The 19,888-nt window shown below is 35.4% G+C and overlaps 1 protein-coding gene across 6 annotated transcripts in view; it reads left to right on the top strand.

Annotated features, from left to right (window-relative positions):
* Window positions 1-19,888, top strand: part of slc4a4b (solute carrier family 4 member 4b) — a 48,333-nt gene that overhangs the window by 1,198 nt on the left and 27,247 nt on the right. For all 6 annotated transcript variants that reach the window (XM_083565048.1, XM_083565045.1, XM_083565046.1 and 3 more), the window contains exons 2-4: window positions 13,933-14,003; window positions 15,918-16,091; window positions 18,354-18,489. In XM_083565048.1, the coding sequence (XP_083421174.1) occupies window positions 13,933-14,003; window positions 15,918-16,091; window positions 18,354-18,489 (381 nt within the window). The remainder of the gene's footprint in view (window positions 1-13,932; window positions 14,004-15,917; window positions 16,092-18,353; window positions 18,490-19,888) is intronic.

The raw sequence follows: 19,888 nt of genomic DNA on the forward strand, positions 1-19,888 counted from the left end.
CTTAAAAAGATTGGGTTGCTTTCAAATTATGTTTCGGGTCATTGTCCGCATCGTGAAGTGCCATCCAATAAGTTTTGAAGACTTTTCTAATGTCATCCTCCTGCTTTTGTCAGATAATTAGTTTCAGTGGAGCCACACAACCTTCCTTACCCTTTACTCTTCCGTTCACAGTATTTATTTTGATATTTGTCTCATGTGTCCACAGAATTTTGTTCCCTAACTGTCTGTGGTTTTATATTATTTTTTAGAAAACTAATCTGGTCTTCCTGTTTCGAGGATTACCAATGGTTACATCTTGTGGTGAATGGCAAAGGTTTTTTTTTTTCACCTGGGAAATAATGTTTTTGCCATCCACCACAGTTCTTTTCTGTGATCTTCTGGCCTGTGATCAGTTAATTATTTCTTTTTATACTCTATTATGCATTTTTTTTATTTTCCTAATTATCCATCGGCCACAACTATTTTAGTAAATGACAGCTCAGGAATTAATATTGTGAGTTATCAGGAATAGATACCATATGCAAATGCCATACTTTTATCTGTTTGTAAGTAAAACAATGAGGGAATAACACATCTAACCATGGAACAGCTGACGTCCCAATTGTCCAATTATGTTTTGTCACTTAAAAAGCTGGGAGCAATATATTAAAAGTGCTATCATTTCTACAACATTGCCACCGATTTGGCTATAAAACATCCTCAAATCAAAGGTAAAGTCTGCAAATATTCATTATTTAGATAACACTAATGGCATACCTATTTACAATGTTTTTTTATAATAGTGGGCTGTAAATTGTTAAGCAATTGTGAAGCAACTTATGTTTAGTTTCTCCCTCAGTAAGTCTTCTGTAAAAACAAACCTAGTCAGGATCATATTTATTCACAAAAGATGGTGCATTTAGACTATGCAAACAATCACTATAAAATTGATCCACTACAGTGTTGTAGATGTTGATAAAAAGACCATTTTTTCCAGCTAAAGTTTGTTACAATCCACACAAGACAACGAGACACTTGCATTTTTAATGTGGTAGATGGGCAGGATGGACTGAAGTAAACTTTTATCATTTGTTTATATGTTCAATAATGCAAAGACACTCAGTATTTTTGAAACATAAACTAAAACTTACTTATTTAGTGCCTTGTACACACATGTATAAAATAGAAAAACTGGTGCATAAGACATGCATTTACTGTTTGTGAAATAGCACGTGATCCATTTGTGTTTTCCCCTCTGTGTATTTTATTCATGACTCAAGCCCTTCGGCAGTGGTCTCTGAGGACTAAAAACTGAACAATATGTAATGGTGGAAAATGTATCAGGCTGATCTAGGATCAGATTTCCAAACTTTTTTTCATTGACAATTAAACTTTCCTCTTTTGTATTTTCCTTACGACTGTATGTTAGAATAGATCATTTTAGAGGATTTTACACATATCATATTAAAGTTTTTAACACATTATATATTAAAGCAACATAGTTTTACTTTTATTATCTGGCTCAGAGAGACAGGGGTTATATTATGCATAAAGCATGCAAACATTCCTATTAAACAAGTCCTCTGCCAAATGATGAAAATGTATTATAATGAAGAATCGATTAACCAAAAAAGTGAAACAAATTTCAAAATGTCTCAACATCTACAGTACTATGTCTAACATTTACAAGAACACAATATTTTTGACAGACTACACACAATCTTAAAAAATCTGTTCCTCACATTTTTGTCGCATCTTTGCCACATTCTATCTTCTTCCAATGTTTCAACCTCAATTTCTGGTTCTTCAATTAATGGTTACTTGAAAGGCTTGCAGAGTAATTGACATTTGAAATCCCAGAGGCTTACGGGTTTTGATCAAACCATTAAAATCTTGATCAAGTTTTGAGACATTAATCCTCATGCTTTAGTGTGACTCACTGAGATGGAGAGATAACTCTTTACAATACTTTTTCCCCACCTGTTCATCTGGTTTCAGGTTTTTATCTTGATAATATAGTACAGTGTAAAACTCTATCAGTAATGATAGCTTAAATACACACTTCCTGGTATGCTTTTGCAAGCAGTTCTAACCACACAGGTAGTGTGACTTGAAATTCCGGGAGAGATTAACAGAATTAACTCAGACTTGATGGGAAATGACCTTCAGAAAGAATGTACACATCTCTTCTATTGCTATTTTGATGCATTTGACTAGTGCTATTTCTAATCTAAATGAAGAACAATGTTTGGAGTGCTCGCAAGAGAATGTTTGAGCAAAGGGAAGAACCAAAAACTGAAATGAAACCTTGTGACCCAGCATCTGTATGAGTAGCCGAATGATTGGTTCTAAACAAACTTTTTTCTTGCTTATGCTACAATTTACTATTTGATGAACATATCAAACACTGCAAATGCAAATAATCCTTATGTCACTGTCTGGATTTGCAATGCCATAGCTCTTAAAGTAGCCAAGCATGTAAAAATGAAATTATACATATATTACTATGTTTCTACAATTCTTTTACTTACCTGTAGTCAGTGGCCATTATGCAAGTCGAATTCATGTGTTTACACTCAAAACAAGCCAAAAAGTATTCCTTCATATTATCAAAATGAGTGTCACACAGATGTATTGATATGAACCAGAACTTTGCAAGGTTCATTAGTATAATTGCAAGGGTGCTGTCTAGGGTCCAACACAATTGGACAAGGGGCATTTGGTTGCAAAACAGGACTCAAACCTTTTTTTAAAAGACCAGTTTTGTTTTGAAATTATTCTTTTGGACCACCTCATGTGTGTGTGTGTGTGTGTGTATATACAATGGTCCCCCAGAACAGCGGGGGTTACGTTCTAATTCGCAAATTTTGGACGCACCCCCACAGCCTCTATAGTACCTTAGTGAATTTGATGAACATCATTCATCCATTCATTGTCTCCCACTTATCCGTAATTCGGGTCGCGGGGGCAGCAGTCTAAGCAGGCCCCCGCCTGCTGCCCAATCCTCATAGCACCGTCCCTTACGGTCCCTCCTGCAGGTGGTGAGCCCACGGGAAGGCGGCCCCACGTCACTCCGACGTCACGGACCTTGAGATTTCCCTCGTAAGGGACCCCCGGAGCATAGAGGGTTAAGGGCCTTGCTCAAGGGCCCAAGAGTGGCAGCTTGGCGATACCGGGGCTTGAACCCCAGACCTTCCGCTCGGCAACCCAGCGCCTTAACCGCTGGAGCCACCACTCCCCTGGAAAACATCATGTTGCTTTAATACAATAATGTGATTTACAAATTATTTATGAGATTTGTTAGTGAAAACCTAGGGTTGACTTTTTCTTTCTTTCTTTCTATCTATCTATCTATCTATCTATCTATCTATCTATCTATCTATCTACCTATCTGTCTATCTATCTGTCTGTCTGTCTGTCTGTCTGTCTGTCTGTCTGTCTGTCTGTCTATGTAAATTTGGATAGTTACTTTTAAAGGGGTTCATGTACTATAAATAATACTTGTGTCATAACTATTGACATTGTTCTTAGAACGTTCTTGTGACCAGGTAGCATCTCCTCCGTGTTTCAGTGCTAGGTTGTGACCGATTGGTTGGGGACCTCAGGCCTAATGGCAGGATTTCCCCTGTTTAAACCCAATAATTCGGAGATGAGTCTAAATCACGTAAAGGAGCAACATAAACAGTCTGATTCATGATTCCATGACCTCTGCCCTTCTTTCCAGGGCCTCTTTTGCAACAAGCTCAAAAATGGTTTCAGGGTCATGTTCATTTTCTAATGATACATGACACTGTGTGTAAACCAAATTAGCAGAGAGTCACACTATTTCTGGACCTATGTGTTCCACTGCTGGGAGTGAGGTATCAGTCACCTCTCCAGGGATCCATTTCGGTAGATTCTATAGCTTCATTGCTACAAGTAAATATGTCCTTACTAGGATGTCATCAGTGCCTCAGCATTCAGCACAGAGGTGGGCATAGAGTGCTTCCAGTATTTCTGCACCTGACCAGAACTCAAACTAAAGACTCCTTATATCACTATTTACAGCTATAAGTAAAATCTTTAAGTTTCACATAGTGGATTAAAAATCAACATTGCGTAAAGGCCCGGACGGGGTGTAGTGTATGGGTATGTAGCAATAATCCATCTAAATGCAGTTACTTCAGCATACACAGCAACACACAGCTTGTTGCATGTCAAAAGACAAAACACTCAACCAATGAGGGGCATTATAGCTTCAGGTTAGGTGAGATGGTAGGGAATGTGGAATATTTTACCTAGAAGGGAGAGATGGGAGGTAAGTACATCTTACCTGAGTGGAGAGCAAATATATACACAGCAAATGAGCTAACCCAGTGAACAACATGCTGAGTAGTATTATTGCCTAGCTAAAATCAAACAAAAATAGCAAAAGTAATGACAATAAACATTAGAAGAGCTCCTAAATGTGACAACTGAGGTTAAGCAAATGGGTGTGTAGTGCTATGTATGAGAACACCTGAAACCTGCATTCCCACGCGCATACATTCCTAGACAGTTTGCAGCCTTGGGCCCTTATAACCCATATAGAACCTTTAAATGCTCTTATTACTTCTGGAATAACCATTGATATCCACTTAAGTGTGTGTACTTAGAACAAAAATAAATTAAAGGCCTATAAAAAATAATGCAATACAAAGACCCATCATAATGAGTTTCATGTAATTAAACTGTAAATGGACATTATTTCTTTCACTTAGTGTTTTACAGACTCCACAAATTAAAAGGCTGTCTATTAAAAATATGCAGTATTTATACAGTTAATATACATTATACAGTTTAGTCCTGCTGTGTTTTTTTATGTTGTTTGTTTTAGTAATGGTTAGATCACTGATGCTACATGTTGATAACTAGTATCCAGATAGAATTCTGTGGTTTTGTTTTTAATTCAGTTAAACAATCTTTTTTTCTCTGATATCTAGAGGATTACTAACATTTCTCTATAAATAAAATTTAATTTCCCATTGTGGTAAGGGGCAGATGATTGGAGGTCCTTGGGTTCGTAATCCTTACTGCTCAGTTGTATAAAAATTGTCTACGTCTAGCATCAAAAAGATTGACTCTTGTTACTTGATAAAGAAGCAATTGTTTGAAAAAGCTTAAGTAAGAAGAAGAATTATTAATATGTAGAGCATTTACTGTAGGTAAATCTGTTACTTTGAGGTTTTCCAAGAAAGTACTCTCCAGGACATTCTGTGCTTTGTACAACATGACGAACTAAAGCATTTTTATTTCTTTTTTAAGAAGACAGTCTTTTGAGGGTACAACTGTATTTTTTGTGCCTGTCTCACAACAACAACTGTAACTATAAATAGATAGAAAGGCTGACTTGTTGTGTTTCAAACCCATTTTTGCGCTATTAGCTATAAACAGACATCCAGTTCAGTGGCCAACATTCTGAGTAATGCTTATGGAAAAAGATTCTTAATAGCGTTTCATGAGACAACAATCAAGAGAGCAACATTCCAACCACCTTCCAGGTAGTGCTTATGTCTAACAGCGTTACTTGGAAGATATTTGGAATGCTTGTCTCTTCATTTTTGTGTCATGATAAGCTGTTAAATAACTACAACTTCACAACCTAGAATTTCCTGATGAATTAAATGTTCTCTTCCTGTACAAATCCCTCGCTTAAATATGACTCCAGTAAAAGTAACGGTACTCCTCATATATTTCTTCTTGAGCAAAATGATAAAAGAAGTTGCATTGGAAAGTAATTAAGTATCAAATGTAACCCAGTGAACCATGAGAGCTACGTTATAATAATGTATGCAATTTATTGTTCCATTTCAATGTGCATCAGAGAGGTTTCTATTGTTAGAGACACTCAATGAAAGAACCCTTACTCCATACAAGACCCATGGGGAATCTTGTGAGAATCTCATGACAGGTTCTCATTTAACACAAATTATTTATTCACTTCAAAGTATTGAGGAACAGGATGTGTTTTTGAAATCCATTGGAGTAAATAGTTAAATATTATGCAATACAATGTAGTGACGAAAATGGTGCCCAGAATGAAATACTCTGATAAAGTATAGATACTTGTAATAATTAATGCAAAAGTATAGGTAGCTTAGATAAAAATACTTTATTACTGTCCACCCCTGCACATTCCTAATATGAGCATTGCCCCTTTAAAAACCACACTGTAGAAGGAAGTGAAAATGAAATGTGAGGACTGCTAAGGAAGGGAGACTTAGTATAAAGAGAGGAGAAGAATGTAATTAGTCTTTGATCATGCTTTTCTGCTTATCACCACTCATGTGGACTAATGATTGCGTTTTTTTTCTTGCACTACAGTAGGGATTAAAGCAAATGACACAGATTGCACACTCCTATGTCTAAACTCAGTTTTTACTGTACTATTTATTTATGAAGGAAAACTTTTTGCTGCTCCATTATTGTAGGACCTTGGCTCTAAAATTGGCAGCATATATTTCACAGAGAGAATTCAACTGCCACTGATGGTTATAAACAGAAATGACCTGGGACAGACCTTTAACAGGCTGGTGCAAGTAAGTGTCTAAATAGGGAAGCTTGTGAAATTATGTTCATAATGCCCTGAGACATGCAGGTGTTATTGAGCAAATGCCTCTTTATAATAAATAAATAGAAAGAATATTTAAAGAAAAATACACAAATGCATTTATAAAAAAATTTGAATGTTAAATTAAAATGTGACTTAGAACGTGCAATTATTATTTTTTTTTGCACAAATTGTTTTGAATTTGTAACAATAGGAGTGAAAATAAATGGTGATATAAGGAAGGCTGTTATATAAGTAGTTCAGCAATTAAATAAAAAGGGTCGACCAGTATATTATCTCCAAAATCAACAATAATCATAATCATAATAATAATCTGTGAGTCGGCATAGGTAGTTTTTCCTTGCCACAGTCGCCCCCGGCTTGCTCATTGCTCACAAATTTACAATTATAAAGAACAATCTTTTTTTTAATTAACGCATTACCTGTGTAAAGCTGTTTGAGACAATGTCTATTGTTAAAAGCGCTATACAAATATAAATTGATTTCATTTGATTAAAGGATAGGATCACATAGGATAGTACAACCCCAATTCTAAAAAAGCTGGGGCAATGTGTAACACATAAATAAAAATAGAATGCAATTATAATCAAATATCATTACCATTTTAAAGAAAAAATAAAGTTATTTTGAATTTGATGGCTGTAACACGTCTCAAAAAAGTTGGGACGAGGCAACAAATGTCTGGATTCAGTAAGTGTTATTGAAATTAAAAAGTCGGAGAAACCTTTTGCAACTAATTAGGCAAATTAGTCAAAAATTGACAACAGGTCAGTAAGATGACTGGGTATAAACAGTGTATCTTACAGAAGCAGGGTCTCTCAAAAGTAAAGATGGACAGAGATTTACTAATCTGTGAAAGACTGTTTCTACAAATTGTGGAACAATTTCAGAATAATGTTCCTCAACATAAAATTGCTAAATAGTTGAATATCATAATTTACAGTACATATTATTCTGGAGAAATCTCTGCGCACAAGGGTGAAAATCCACACTGAATTCCTGTGATCTTCAGGCTCTCAGGCAGCACTGCATTTAAAACAGTCATGATTCTGTAATAGAACATAATGCATTGGCTCATTAACACCTCCAGAAATCATTGTCTGTGAATGCAGTTTTCCATGTCATCCACAAATGCAGATTAAATCTCTATCATGCTAAGAAGAAGATATGCAAAAAAAAGGATTCAAAAACGCCACCATCCTCCCTGGGGCAAAGAATATTAAAAACGTACTAAGGCAAAGTGGAAAACTGTTCTGTGGTCAGACAAATCAAAATCTTAATTTCTTTTTGAGAACCATGGACACCACTTCCTTCAGACTAAAGAGCGGAGAGACCACCCAGCTTGTTATCAGCGCTTAGTTCTAAAAGCCACATCTCAGATGATATAAGAGTGCTCTTGTGCCTGTGGAATGACATTTGGAAAATCTCCATCAAAGTTAAACGGTATATACAGGTTTTAGAGCAACAAATGTTTCCAGAAAAAGTTTTTTTTTTTTTTTTTTTTTTTAGGAAGGCCTTGCATATTTGAGCAAGGAAATGCTAACTGCATACTGCATCTATTACAGTAGCATGGCTTTGTAGTAGAAGGTTATGTGTGCTAAACTGGCTTGCCTGTACATAACTCTTCAAAAACTTCAGCAACTGGTCTTCTTAGTTCCAAGATGTATACAAACACAGTGGTAAACATGGCCCTGTCCTAAATTTTTTTTCCTTAAAGTGGTATATATTCTCATTTTAAACATTTTATTTGTATTTTGTTTTATTGTCAATAGAATGTGGATTTAAATGCAAATCATTGCATTCTATTTTTATTTTAATTTTACACAGTGTCCCAACTTTTTTGGAATTCTGTTTGTATAAGTGTGTTTGTTAAAACTGTAAATATAAAAACCTTTGTGGCACATTATTACACACACACACACACACACACACACACACACACACACACACACACACACACACACACACACACACAAAATATCATTTTCAGCATAATTTCTAGAGTCTAGAGAGATATTTTTGCTTATCAGCATCTGTGCTCAGGGAAGTGATACATAATATGTAAAAAAAAAATAATTAACACACATTACTAGAACAGACAGTGCCTGTCAAAAGTTTGAAATGCAATTTTTTTTAGCATTTTTGAGATTCATGCATTTCTTTTTTTTTATTATATGCAGCAAACTAGGTAAAAGGCAGAAACACGGAAGAATTGTGTTTTGTTTTCATTTTGTTTCTAACAGAAGAACTTATGTAATATGGAGAACAGAAGAGATGGGACCAGATTGCCTCACACCCACAAGTAAATATGGAAGTGAAAGCTTCATGGTTTGGGTTGTAGGGAGGGTTAGAGACATTTTCTGGGTGAAAGCAATACTGAACCAGCATTGTTACCATTCCATGCTTCAACACCATGCAATTCTGTCTGTACTGCGGCTAAATGGAACCATCTTCACCATATAAAAGGAAATGACCTGCAAGATACATTCAAACACTGTAAGTGTTATTTAAAAAGCAAAGAGTTGGCTGAAGTGTTCAATTAATGAATTTAAATCCTGTTGCTGCTTTGTTATTAGCTGTAATTATTTGTAAGTCTTTAGTTTTTTTTTTTAAGTAAAATATCCAAATTCATATCCCAAGGTATTCCAGCACCAGTTTTTGTTGCTATAAAACATAAATTGGGTATTTAGTTTATATTTAGTCTAGTTTATTATGAGTTTCTGGTACTGCAACAGAAAACCCCAAATGGAATTTTAAAAAAGCATTATGGGTCTTTCCTGGATGAAGCCATAACTGTATTGTGCCATAGTTATTTGAGCCCAAAGCCACTGGTGTTTAAGTTTCCTAACGCAGCAGTCTGCCTGTAACCTATCCTCTCCTGAAATACTACACCTAAGGTTAATGATAATGCTAATGCTAGCATCCTCATCAGTTTCACTTTAGGGCCTGGCTTACACATGGGCAGTACTAGAGAAAGTTCACATAACTGGTCAAAGTGATAAATGATCCCATGGAACAGGATGAATGTTTTACATGACGGTCTCTGTTAAGTGCTATGTTGTAAAGTTCACCTGCTCCAGTACATTTCATGTCATTGATCTGTTGCATGCTAAACACTGCATCCTGAAAGCCTGGACAGCAGGCTAAGTGTAGCTTATAAGGCAGTATTGTGTTCCTGACAGCTGACTGGCTATGTAACCGAGAGAAAAAAAGAAATAAAATGAAATGATACCCTGTTTGTGTGTGTGCATGTGTGCGTGCATGCATGCGCGCGTGTGTGCGTGTTTGCGTGTATGAAGATAGATTGGTGTGATAGTTGTGCATGTTAAAACAAAATTTGTGAATTTTAAGCTCTGAAACAACATTTTATTATGCCATCGTTGTCATGTGTAAGCTCATAAGTATTGACTGAAAAGCATCGGGGTCTTTAACACATAGAGACAACTTGTTTTCAAGGTTTTGACTTTAAGCTGTTGTGCCGTCTTAAAAGTTGTTTTAAAATCTGTGTGCCCTTTTCATTTGCTGATAGCGGTATTGACAGTGGGAGGTGCTGATATAATCTTAACTATGCTGAAATGCTAATCAGGCTCCTGATATGGTGTTAGAAACTGTCAGCTTTGGAGAAATGTAATGGTTCCATATTAAATCACTCTCACAATTTACGTGCTTAATAGTGTTGCAATCCTGACCTTTGACTTCCTTGCCTTCTTCAAAAGCCTGCAGCTGCTTGGAAGGCGTTTTGAAAGATCCATTCTTGAACAGAGCTAATATTTTCAGTTTCATCACATGGTCTGACTGATAATTTAAACATTGAAAGCTTGCTGTTACTTTATCTATTTCAAAGGTTCTAAAATATATTTTAAAAGTTTCTGTGTATTTACTGTGGTATTTGTCAGATTGAATTCTCGTTTGCTTTAAAGATCACTTTGAACAGCTGCTAGTGTACTCATGCTGCCTTGCTTTCTGTCTGTATTCCACTGGAAATGAATAAAGTTCTTCTTTAAGGTTGACAAGACCCTACAAAAATGATTGACGCCACACTGGATTTTTAGTTTGTGTTTTCTGTAAAGTTATTTAGTCATTTGAAGACAAAAGAGTTAAAACAAATCTTTTAGGGTTATATCATCCATAAGCTAAACAATAAAAGCAACATAGATGTCAAAAATCCTTCAGAAGCCTTTGATGCCTATGCATGTTTAATTTGAGAAGCTGTTTTTAAGGTAACCCAGAAATGATGAAAATGATGCAAAATCGCTAGCTGAGGTAGATGTTAAATCAGCACATGCAATAATCAGAGTTGAAGCCATAGATTGAGATTGAGGTTTAGTAGCTACATGTACTGTAACCCCCGTGTTCCTGATTTAGAGCTTCGAGTGAACCATTCACAAGCTTCCATACACTTTACACTCAGCGTGTGTAGGAAACCTGATATTGATCTGCTACAAGCTTGGAGTATTTTTAACCTGCCAGAAAGCTTCCAATGTGATTCCCAGGAATAATTTTTGTTCTTTTCTATATTAGGCAAAAAGAAAAAACATTGAGGTTAGTTATTGAGTTGAGTTATTGAGGTTGAACGCATTACTGTGTTTCCTTTTTCTTTTTTCAGTTGCTTGGTTTCTTCTTTTTTAATTAAAAGAAGAGGCAGTATGAATTCTCTCACTTTTCCTGCTCGAAGCAGCATAATTCAGATATTACTATACAATACCATGTGGGGTATTAAATAAGTATAGTTTAAAAAGTGGAAATTTAAGAAGGAAAAGAAAAACCTAAATGTAGACATTTAAATGTTAAAGTAATGAGTTATTGAAGAATTCTGTCTATACTTAGTGGATCTAATGTTTTAAAAGGGTTCTATATGGCAGTGGTCCCCAGCCCCAGGGCACCAGTCTGTGGGTCAATTAGTACCAGGCCGCACAAAAGGATTACAAAACTTACATTATTTCCGGTTTATTTATTATCTGATACTGAACGATGTTGTATTTCTCTCCGCCACATCTGTCTATGACTCACTCTTGATGCATGTCAAGATGCTTGCCTCAGTCACATGTCTTACCTACATCCATTACCTTCTTAAAGGTGCTGCTCCGGCCGGTAACACATAATACATTACCGCTAAATTGAAACCCCCAAGCTAGCAAAATTAACAAAAATCACACAGTGGATTCACGTTTATTATTATATTTATTAAATAAATTTTTTTTGCAGGTCGTATTACTTAATTTTGTTGTATTTATCCACCACACCTTAAAGGCCAGTCCATGAAAATATTGTTTGACATTAAACTGGTCCGTTGGTGACCACTGCTATATGGTACTGTTACTGTTACTGTACTGTTACTGCTAATAACAGTACATAATAATAATATTCTGTGTCACAGTTGATGGGCAAAGACAAGTATAAGCAAAATCTGCATTTGAGAACAAGAGATTAAACAAATCGAACTGGTTTATGCCAATTAAAAAAGCAACCATTGTAAAAAACAGACCTGCATATGGACCTTGATTTGATTTGGAGAGTGATTATTGGGAATGTGTTTGGGTGGCTTCAACTTGTTGCTCCCCTCAAAGAATATAACAGAATATAGAACAGTCAATTAAAGTACACTAAACTTCAATTTGATTAAATGTCTTTCTGATACAGTAATCCCTCATTTACGTTTCAAAACTGCCCTTGATAAACATAAAACCTTGTTAAACGGACACCACCCCAAAAATACTATTTTATTTATACAGTACAGTACTGTATTAACATTTTACTTAATTTCATAATGAATAATCATATTTTTATTTATAAATTTTATTGTTTAAAAAAAAAACTCCATAAAAACAATTCCCTTTAAGTGTTTTGGTCTATCGTGCTATCCGTGAGCGCCCGGGAAAATCAGCCAAACATATTGCAGTTCCGCGATAAACTGGGGGCGCGAGATTTGAACCGCAATAAAACGGTGGATTAATGTATTCACTAAACACATGGGAAGACAACGAGACAACAGCTGCAGAGTGCAAAATCTAAAGGAATAGTTACTTAATGTGTTGTGTTACTTAATGTATGCTGTCATGGTGTGTCTTTGTGTGTGTGTGTGTGTGTGTGTGTGTGTGTGTGTGTGTGTGTTGTGGCTTTGTGATTTTTCTATGTGCGTATACATTTATGTATTTAGTACTAGTGGTTGTCATTCATCGTTGTGTGTTTTTTTTTGCCTTTGTTGCGAGTAATTGTTATGTTAAGTGTATATTATAGCTGTCAGCTCCAGTATTATTGGCACCCTTAATAAAAATGAATAATGCATGCAGTGAGTGATATTTTGAGCTCAAACAAACTGTCATCTTTTAGTTTGTTTTGGTGTGGATTTTTTTAAGGCTTTAATATTATTTGGAACAAGGGAGCAAAACTGGCCATGCTCTGACCCCTGATAATAACAGCAACGCTAGGCAATTTTAGATATTTGTGAGTGTATGTACAGTATGCTGACGAGGGCAGATAGATCTTTTCCTCAGATTGTGTTACCATGCTGTGTAAGGATGCATGAGCAACAGCTGGCCAAAATGCAGTTGGTTGGATTCATATGTCCTAAAATATAACCTTTATTCTCTCTGGTTGCCACTCTTGCCAAATTTAGGAAGAAATTGGCGGTATATTTATAAAAGATTCCTGGCTATACCAGATTGTTTTTTTAATTGTATGTGTATTTAATATATACTAAACTGTCTTTGTGACATCAATAATTTGTCTTTTTTTGTGTCCCATGTTGATAGAGAGCATGTATATACTCACTTTGCAGATTAAGTGCAATTGAAAACTACACTTCATCCTTTGTTTAGTTTAGTCCAGCAATGTCTTTATGAATAAGTTCTTAAAATTAGATTTTGTTTTGTGTGTACTGATAACTCTCCCCTTTCTCCTGAATGGTGCCAATAATTATGGTGTTGACTGTATGTGTAGATGTTTGTGCCATCTGTGGGGATGTGTTATATTGTGTCAGTGTGTGTAAAATTTTGCCTGTGTCTGCACGTGTGCTAACAAGAGTTAGGCCAAGATGAGATAAGAGCCTCCCATCAGAAATCAGATGCTAATAACAGTACATGACTCTACAAGCTTGAAAGAAAATGAAAGAATCAATAGACATATGAAATACATTTAGCCCTTTATTTCCTAGTTAATGTGTTTATATGTACACACATACATGTATTTGAGTATTTTTTTCTCCTAAAGTCATGATTAGATAGAGAGGGGCATCAATTTTGGAGTTTTTTGCACATGGCTGAAAAAGTATTATTACGATTTTAAGCAACAACAACAAAAAAACTGTTTTCTCATCATTGCATTTTAAATTTTCCCTCTTTTTTTGCATCTCCCTCTTTTTGCAGGGTCGACGATGAGGCTGTGGTGGACAGAGGCGCTTCCTATGTCAAACACTGTGACAAGGAGGAGGTTGAGAGTATGACATGCACACATGCACACATGCACGCACACACTCATCTTTTGTCTAACAAGCTATACTTGCTCCTTTGTGTTGCTTTGTTTTCTTTGCTCTTTCTGCTGGCGTTGATGCGGTAATGACACATATATTAGGCTAACAGTGGATTATGGGGAATAAAGATAGCGAGTACGCAGACATCATACGCTAAAGACATGTAAGGACATTTGCTATTTTAATCCTCAGTGCACACACAGATCTACGTAAGTGTTGAATTGTGTATGTTTGTAGTGTTTCAAGAATGGGTGTTTGGTAGGGCCATTTATGGAAAAGCCGCTAACCACAGTCCACACACTTAAACACTAGTCATTGTGGGCAGAGCATTTTTTTGTGCAAATTTTTTCCTTTTAGGTGTTTCTTGTTTTGTCCTATTTGTAATTAAAACAAGAGTGACACATTAATAGCTCATTTTAAATATTACTCCTTCCAAGTAACATGGGCATATAAACACATTATATATATAGACACAAATCACAGCCAGTGTTGCTGGTGCGGTATCTGTCTGCTGACTTTCTCAGAAGAAGAAAAACATCAAAACATTTCGTAGTAGTTGTGATGGTTTTACTGTCAACAATTTCCTTTAAGCATTCTGCTTGCCTGTGGAGTTACCTACAGTTTTTTCTACATTTTCTACGTAAAGATCAGGCTAATAATATGGGTACACCGTTGTACATGGATACATAATAGACATACAAATCTGTGCATATATATATATATATATATATATATATATATATATATATATATATATATATATATATATATATATATATATATATATATATATATAAATGGAGGAAATGATCCTACGAAGCCCAACACTGCTTCTCAACCTAAGAACAGACACACAAAGTTTGTCCTCACAGACAAACTTGGTGGTAAAATCATTATGTTGTGAGGCTCAGCAGGGACTGAGACACTTCATAAATGTCAAATACAGGGCAATCTGAGAAATAAAGAAACTAGGGCAGAGTTTACATTGTACATTGATCGTATGTGTACTGCAAGTGCTACACTGCATTTGTTAAAAAACAATAAACTAAATTTGATTGAATGACTTCTTTAAAACCCAGACATCAATCTTATTAATCTGTTGCAAGGTTTAAAAACTGCTTGTCACCAATATCTTTCATCCAATCAGCATTTGAACGCATTTGTAAAAAAAATGTGCAAAAATATCTGATGTCAGCTGCTAGAGACAAACTGTAGATGGATAAGGTATCCAAGTTGCAGGTCTGACCCAGGGGTAGATAAAAATTGCAACTAATAAATGTCAGCTTTTGATGTATAATTAATAAATTTTGCATCACAAAAAATACTTTGCATCTACTAATGTTAAATATGTATAAGGTTGTAACACCACTAAAAATAAAACGTATTATGATGTCATTATCAATTATGCAATTGGTCAGAATTTTGTGTGTGTGTGTGTGTGTGTGTGTGTGTGTGTGTGTGTGTGTGTGTGTGTGTGAGAGAGAGAGTTTGCATATGTTGTTGATCACTATCGTACACTCATTAGTTTATAAATAAACAACAACTACTTCCTGTTCAGCAGATCAGACAGGACATAGCAGCTATCAACACGCAGTAATAACAGAGGAGAGTTTTGTGCCTGTTAACTTCACTTCACACAGAAACAACTGTCTCTGTTTCTGTTTCTGTTTCTGTTTCTGTTTCTCTCTCTCTCTCTCTCTCTCTCTCTCTCTCTCTCTCTCTCTCTCTCTCTCTCTCTCTCTCTCTCTCTTTCTTTCTCCCTCTTATATAAAAAAAAAAATTTGATTTTTGTTTGATTAATGAGATCATGATTTTTATTTTAAACTGTGCTAACCAAGTGCAATTATAATGTTTTATGTGTGTGTGTGTCTGTGTGTACAGGCCATCACACAGTGTACATCGGTGTCAATGTGCCTAAGAGTTATCGTCGCCGACGGAGACACAGAAGACGCTCAAGTCACAAAGAAAAAAAAGAACGATTAAACGAAGGAGTAAGCGACAAATCAGACACTGAGAATGTGGATGACTCTGCCTCCAGCATCCTCAAACCTCTCAGTAAGTTACATGGTGCTAAACTATCTAGCATGCACCTAGACTTTGTCTCCTCTACAATGCAATTACAATAATAACTACTTCATATGGCTTTTTTCACTTGCTTTGATTGTAGTCCATTTAAAGTAAACAAGTAAGATTAGAATATAAAAATCACACTTTAAATGAAATGACTGTCATTTTTTGGAGAATATTGCCAGTTTATTGAGTAGAATAGCCCAGAAGAATAAATCCAGAGCTTTATTTATTGTATCTAGACTGCCCAAAGTTACTGGTTGTCTTTTTTAAATCAAAAGATCCCCTATTACCCTTATTCACAAAACTAATGAGAATTTCTCACACACTTATCCCTAACTTACAGTCTAAAATGACTCATTTGTTAAGGGGATGGTTTGCAAAAGGACATTCTTCTCTTTCTTTGTCCTCTTCTGCCACATTAAGCTGCATTAAGGCACAGTGTGGTTTTTCCTCAACTGGTTCTTTTTTAGCACGTCTTTGACTTTAGGCTTGTTTTTCTCCTATAAAATGTGTGTGGTTATAGTAAGTGATGAGGGGTTAGGAAAGCAGGTAATTGTTCATGAATATGACTAGATAAGTTAAAATGTGTATGTCATTTGTTTGATCTGGCCTTTATCCACGGTTCAGCAGAAAAATGTTTGTGTCCAATATTACAAATATTTGCAATGAATTCAGCTGTCATAATGCCTTGTTTCTCTTTATCTCATACATGTCAGACCACATTATAGTGTTCATACACAATATGTCTCTTGTAGGTGCTTTAGCAGCTTTGTAATTATGGTCATAGCTACAAGTATCCTGTCCTTTCCTATTCCTTTTGCTTACTAAGACAGAAAAACATCTTGGGTTTAAGCAAAGCAGCACAACAGTACCATTATCTCTCTTGGGTACCACAGTTTTTTCCTGCAAATTCCGCCATATTAATTAGATGTCATTGACCCCCATCATTAAGCAAATATTTATAGATGTCTATGGCTAAATGTATGTCTAAATCATCATGGTCTGCATATGGACTGGTTATGACATATGACATTCCACTTTATGAGGAGAATCTTTTCTTTCTGCATCTCTTCTTTCAGCATACACTAGTCATTTCTTCAAACTTGTTGCTTAGTCTTAATGGTGTTGTGTTGTTCATAGCATTATAGCCATACGTTATGCAGGTAAACCTTGCCTAATGCTAACATATTTCAATCTGGATATGGGTGTCTGTTAAAATGCTGTAAATCTGGCATGAATTCTCAAACCATTCCTTCTGGTAGATTTTGTCATAATTGCATTGTGCGTTTTCTGTATATTTTTTTAGGTCCAATTTATTGCTGTTTTTTTCTTTATGAACTGGTGTATCATCATGCTCATTAAAATGCTCATATCATGCTCATATCATCAAGTCATTAGAAGATGAGTAAATTGTGGTCCTGTAAGGATATATGTTCAACAACAATTCTCAAATAGGCTGTGTCATTCAAGCAATGATTGAATAATTATTGGTATTAACAAGCCCATAGTGTACCACAAAAACTTTCCCCACACCATTACACCACCTCTACCAGTCTGAACTGTTGGGTTCATTGGTTCATTTAAATAGCATTAAGTTCTGATTTATCAGACCAGGTTACTGTCGAGTTTAGGTGAATCTGTGTTAACTAGAGCCTTATATTTCTGTTCTTGGCTTGCTGAAGTAGAACCTGCCATGATCTTTTTGCTCTTGTAGCATAACCTCCCCAGTCTTTGACATGTTTGTTTGTGTATGTGTGTTTGTAAGGCTGTGTTGCTTGGAATTTGCTTGGACTTTTGGGAGGCCTTTGCTTTGCCCTGATCTAGCATGATATGTCAATTCCACAGCATGAATGCACATATGCAAAATCAAACGCTACCCTACTGCTCACTACATTTGTCTAGGTAAAATGAAGCTAACAGAAAAATACTAAGAATTGAATGTGAGTGCAGAAACACAGTCTTATATAAACATTTTCAATGCTCATAAAATTTCAGTGTAGATGAAGATGATTTTCTCAGAACATTGAGATTTCATGTTGGGTACAGCTAAACAATAATGTAGTTGTTTGCTTATATGTTTGTCAAATGAAATTATAAATGTAATAAAGATATCATTATTTAATTTATATTTAAATTTTGTTTAATATTCTCTAAATGATACAGCATTTTACATTGTTTTTAACAGCACACATGAATTATTACATGCTGTCTTGGTTTTGGTCTTCAATTTATCTTCTCTATCTACAGTCTCTCCGGCAGCCGAACGGATCCGCTTTATTCTGGGTGAGGAAGAAAGCGGCCCGGCCCCTCCACAGTTATTTACTGAACTTGATGAGCTTCTCACTACTGATGGCAATGAGGTTGAATGGAAGGAGACAGCCAGGTAACATTAACACACACACACACACACACACACACACACACACACACACACACACACACACACACACACACACACACACACACATTATATAACAAAGTACACAAAAGGAATGAGAGAGTCCAGTTAATAGTGTATCTTTTCTGTTTGACCTGAATTTACTTTGCTGCACTCAGTTCCTCCTCCTAAAAGACCCACAAGCGTATACTACTAAACCTTTTGCGAGAATTTCTTTAAATTTCTATGATTTGACATGGGGTTTGACAATAAAACTAAAACACTGTCCACTAGAAAATTTGATGTTTTACGTATATGTACGGATATATACACGTGTAAATATATATATATATATATATATATATATATATATATATATATATATATATATATATATATATATATATATATATATTATGGCTTTAAGGCTTTACAGATTGCACGCTCACAAGTCATGAGAAGAGTCTGAAGATTGAATTAGCAGAGCAATTGCACAGCAGTAAATAAAATATTGCAATGAGATCCAGGGTAATATCAGCATACCATCATGTCTAAAAGGGATGTCTGGGTACTATGCCAAATTGTATCCAAAAAAACATTAAACCATAGCTGCCTACTCCACCAATACTGTTTGTTGGGAGCTGCAGTATCAGTATCAGTATTAATGGTCAGGCTGCTAAAGCCAAACCTTTGGTCACTCATGGCACTGCCAAATGTTGGTTTAATGGTGCCAACAATCTTGGGGTGTTGACAATGTGAAACAAAATTGTTCTCTGTTGAAGAACAATTCTGTTCTCAAGAAGCAATTCAGTCACAAACTCCTATTACTTTTTAGCCCTGTGTTACTGCAAACCTGTGCGTGTATAAGGGGAATTAAACAAACAGAGCTTTTTGAGTCACAGAGATAAACTGATAGTACAGTTATTCATTTTACAGTGCATTGCTCTCTGGCTAATGGAATATGAAAATAAATAAAAAAATAAAAAAAATCAAAACAATTATAAAAAGGGAATTTTTTTTTTTTGATTTTCCATAATTTATCTGTATCTCCCAAGCCGATTTTATTATTATTTTTAATCATTTGTATTTTTCATGCCTGGAAGAGTTCTTAGGACAGAGTTTTCTATGTTTTTCTGTTTCTCAGTAACCTCAGTACCTTAAAAAGAGACAAACAGACAGGTGAGGGAGTGACTGTTTATAGCAAATAAGTAAAAATCCTGGAAGTTCAACAACATTAAATGTAACAATAAACAGTTAAAAAAAATTGTTGCAACAAGTGTAATTCGATAATGAACTAAAAAATAAAGTATTGGCATATGATGTTGATATATTATTGGCAAATGATATATTCCATTTATTCCATTTATTCATGTATTTATTTATTTATAACACAAACACTAGGTAT

The sequence above is a fragment of the Silurus aristotelis genome (genome assembly GCF_946808225.1).
Source record: "Silurus aristotelis genome assembly, chromosome: 16".
NCBI lineage: Eukaryota > Metazoa > Chordata > Actinopteri > Siluriformes > Siluridae > Silurus > Silurus aristotelis.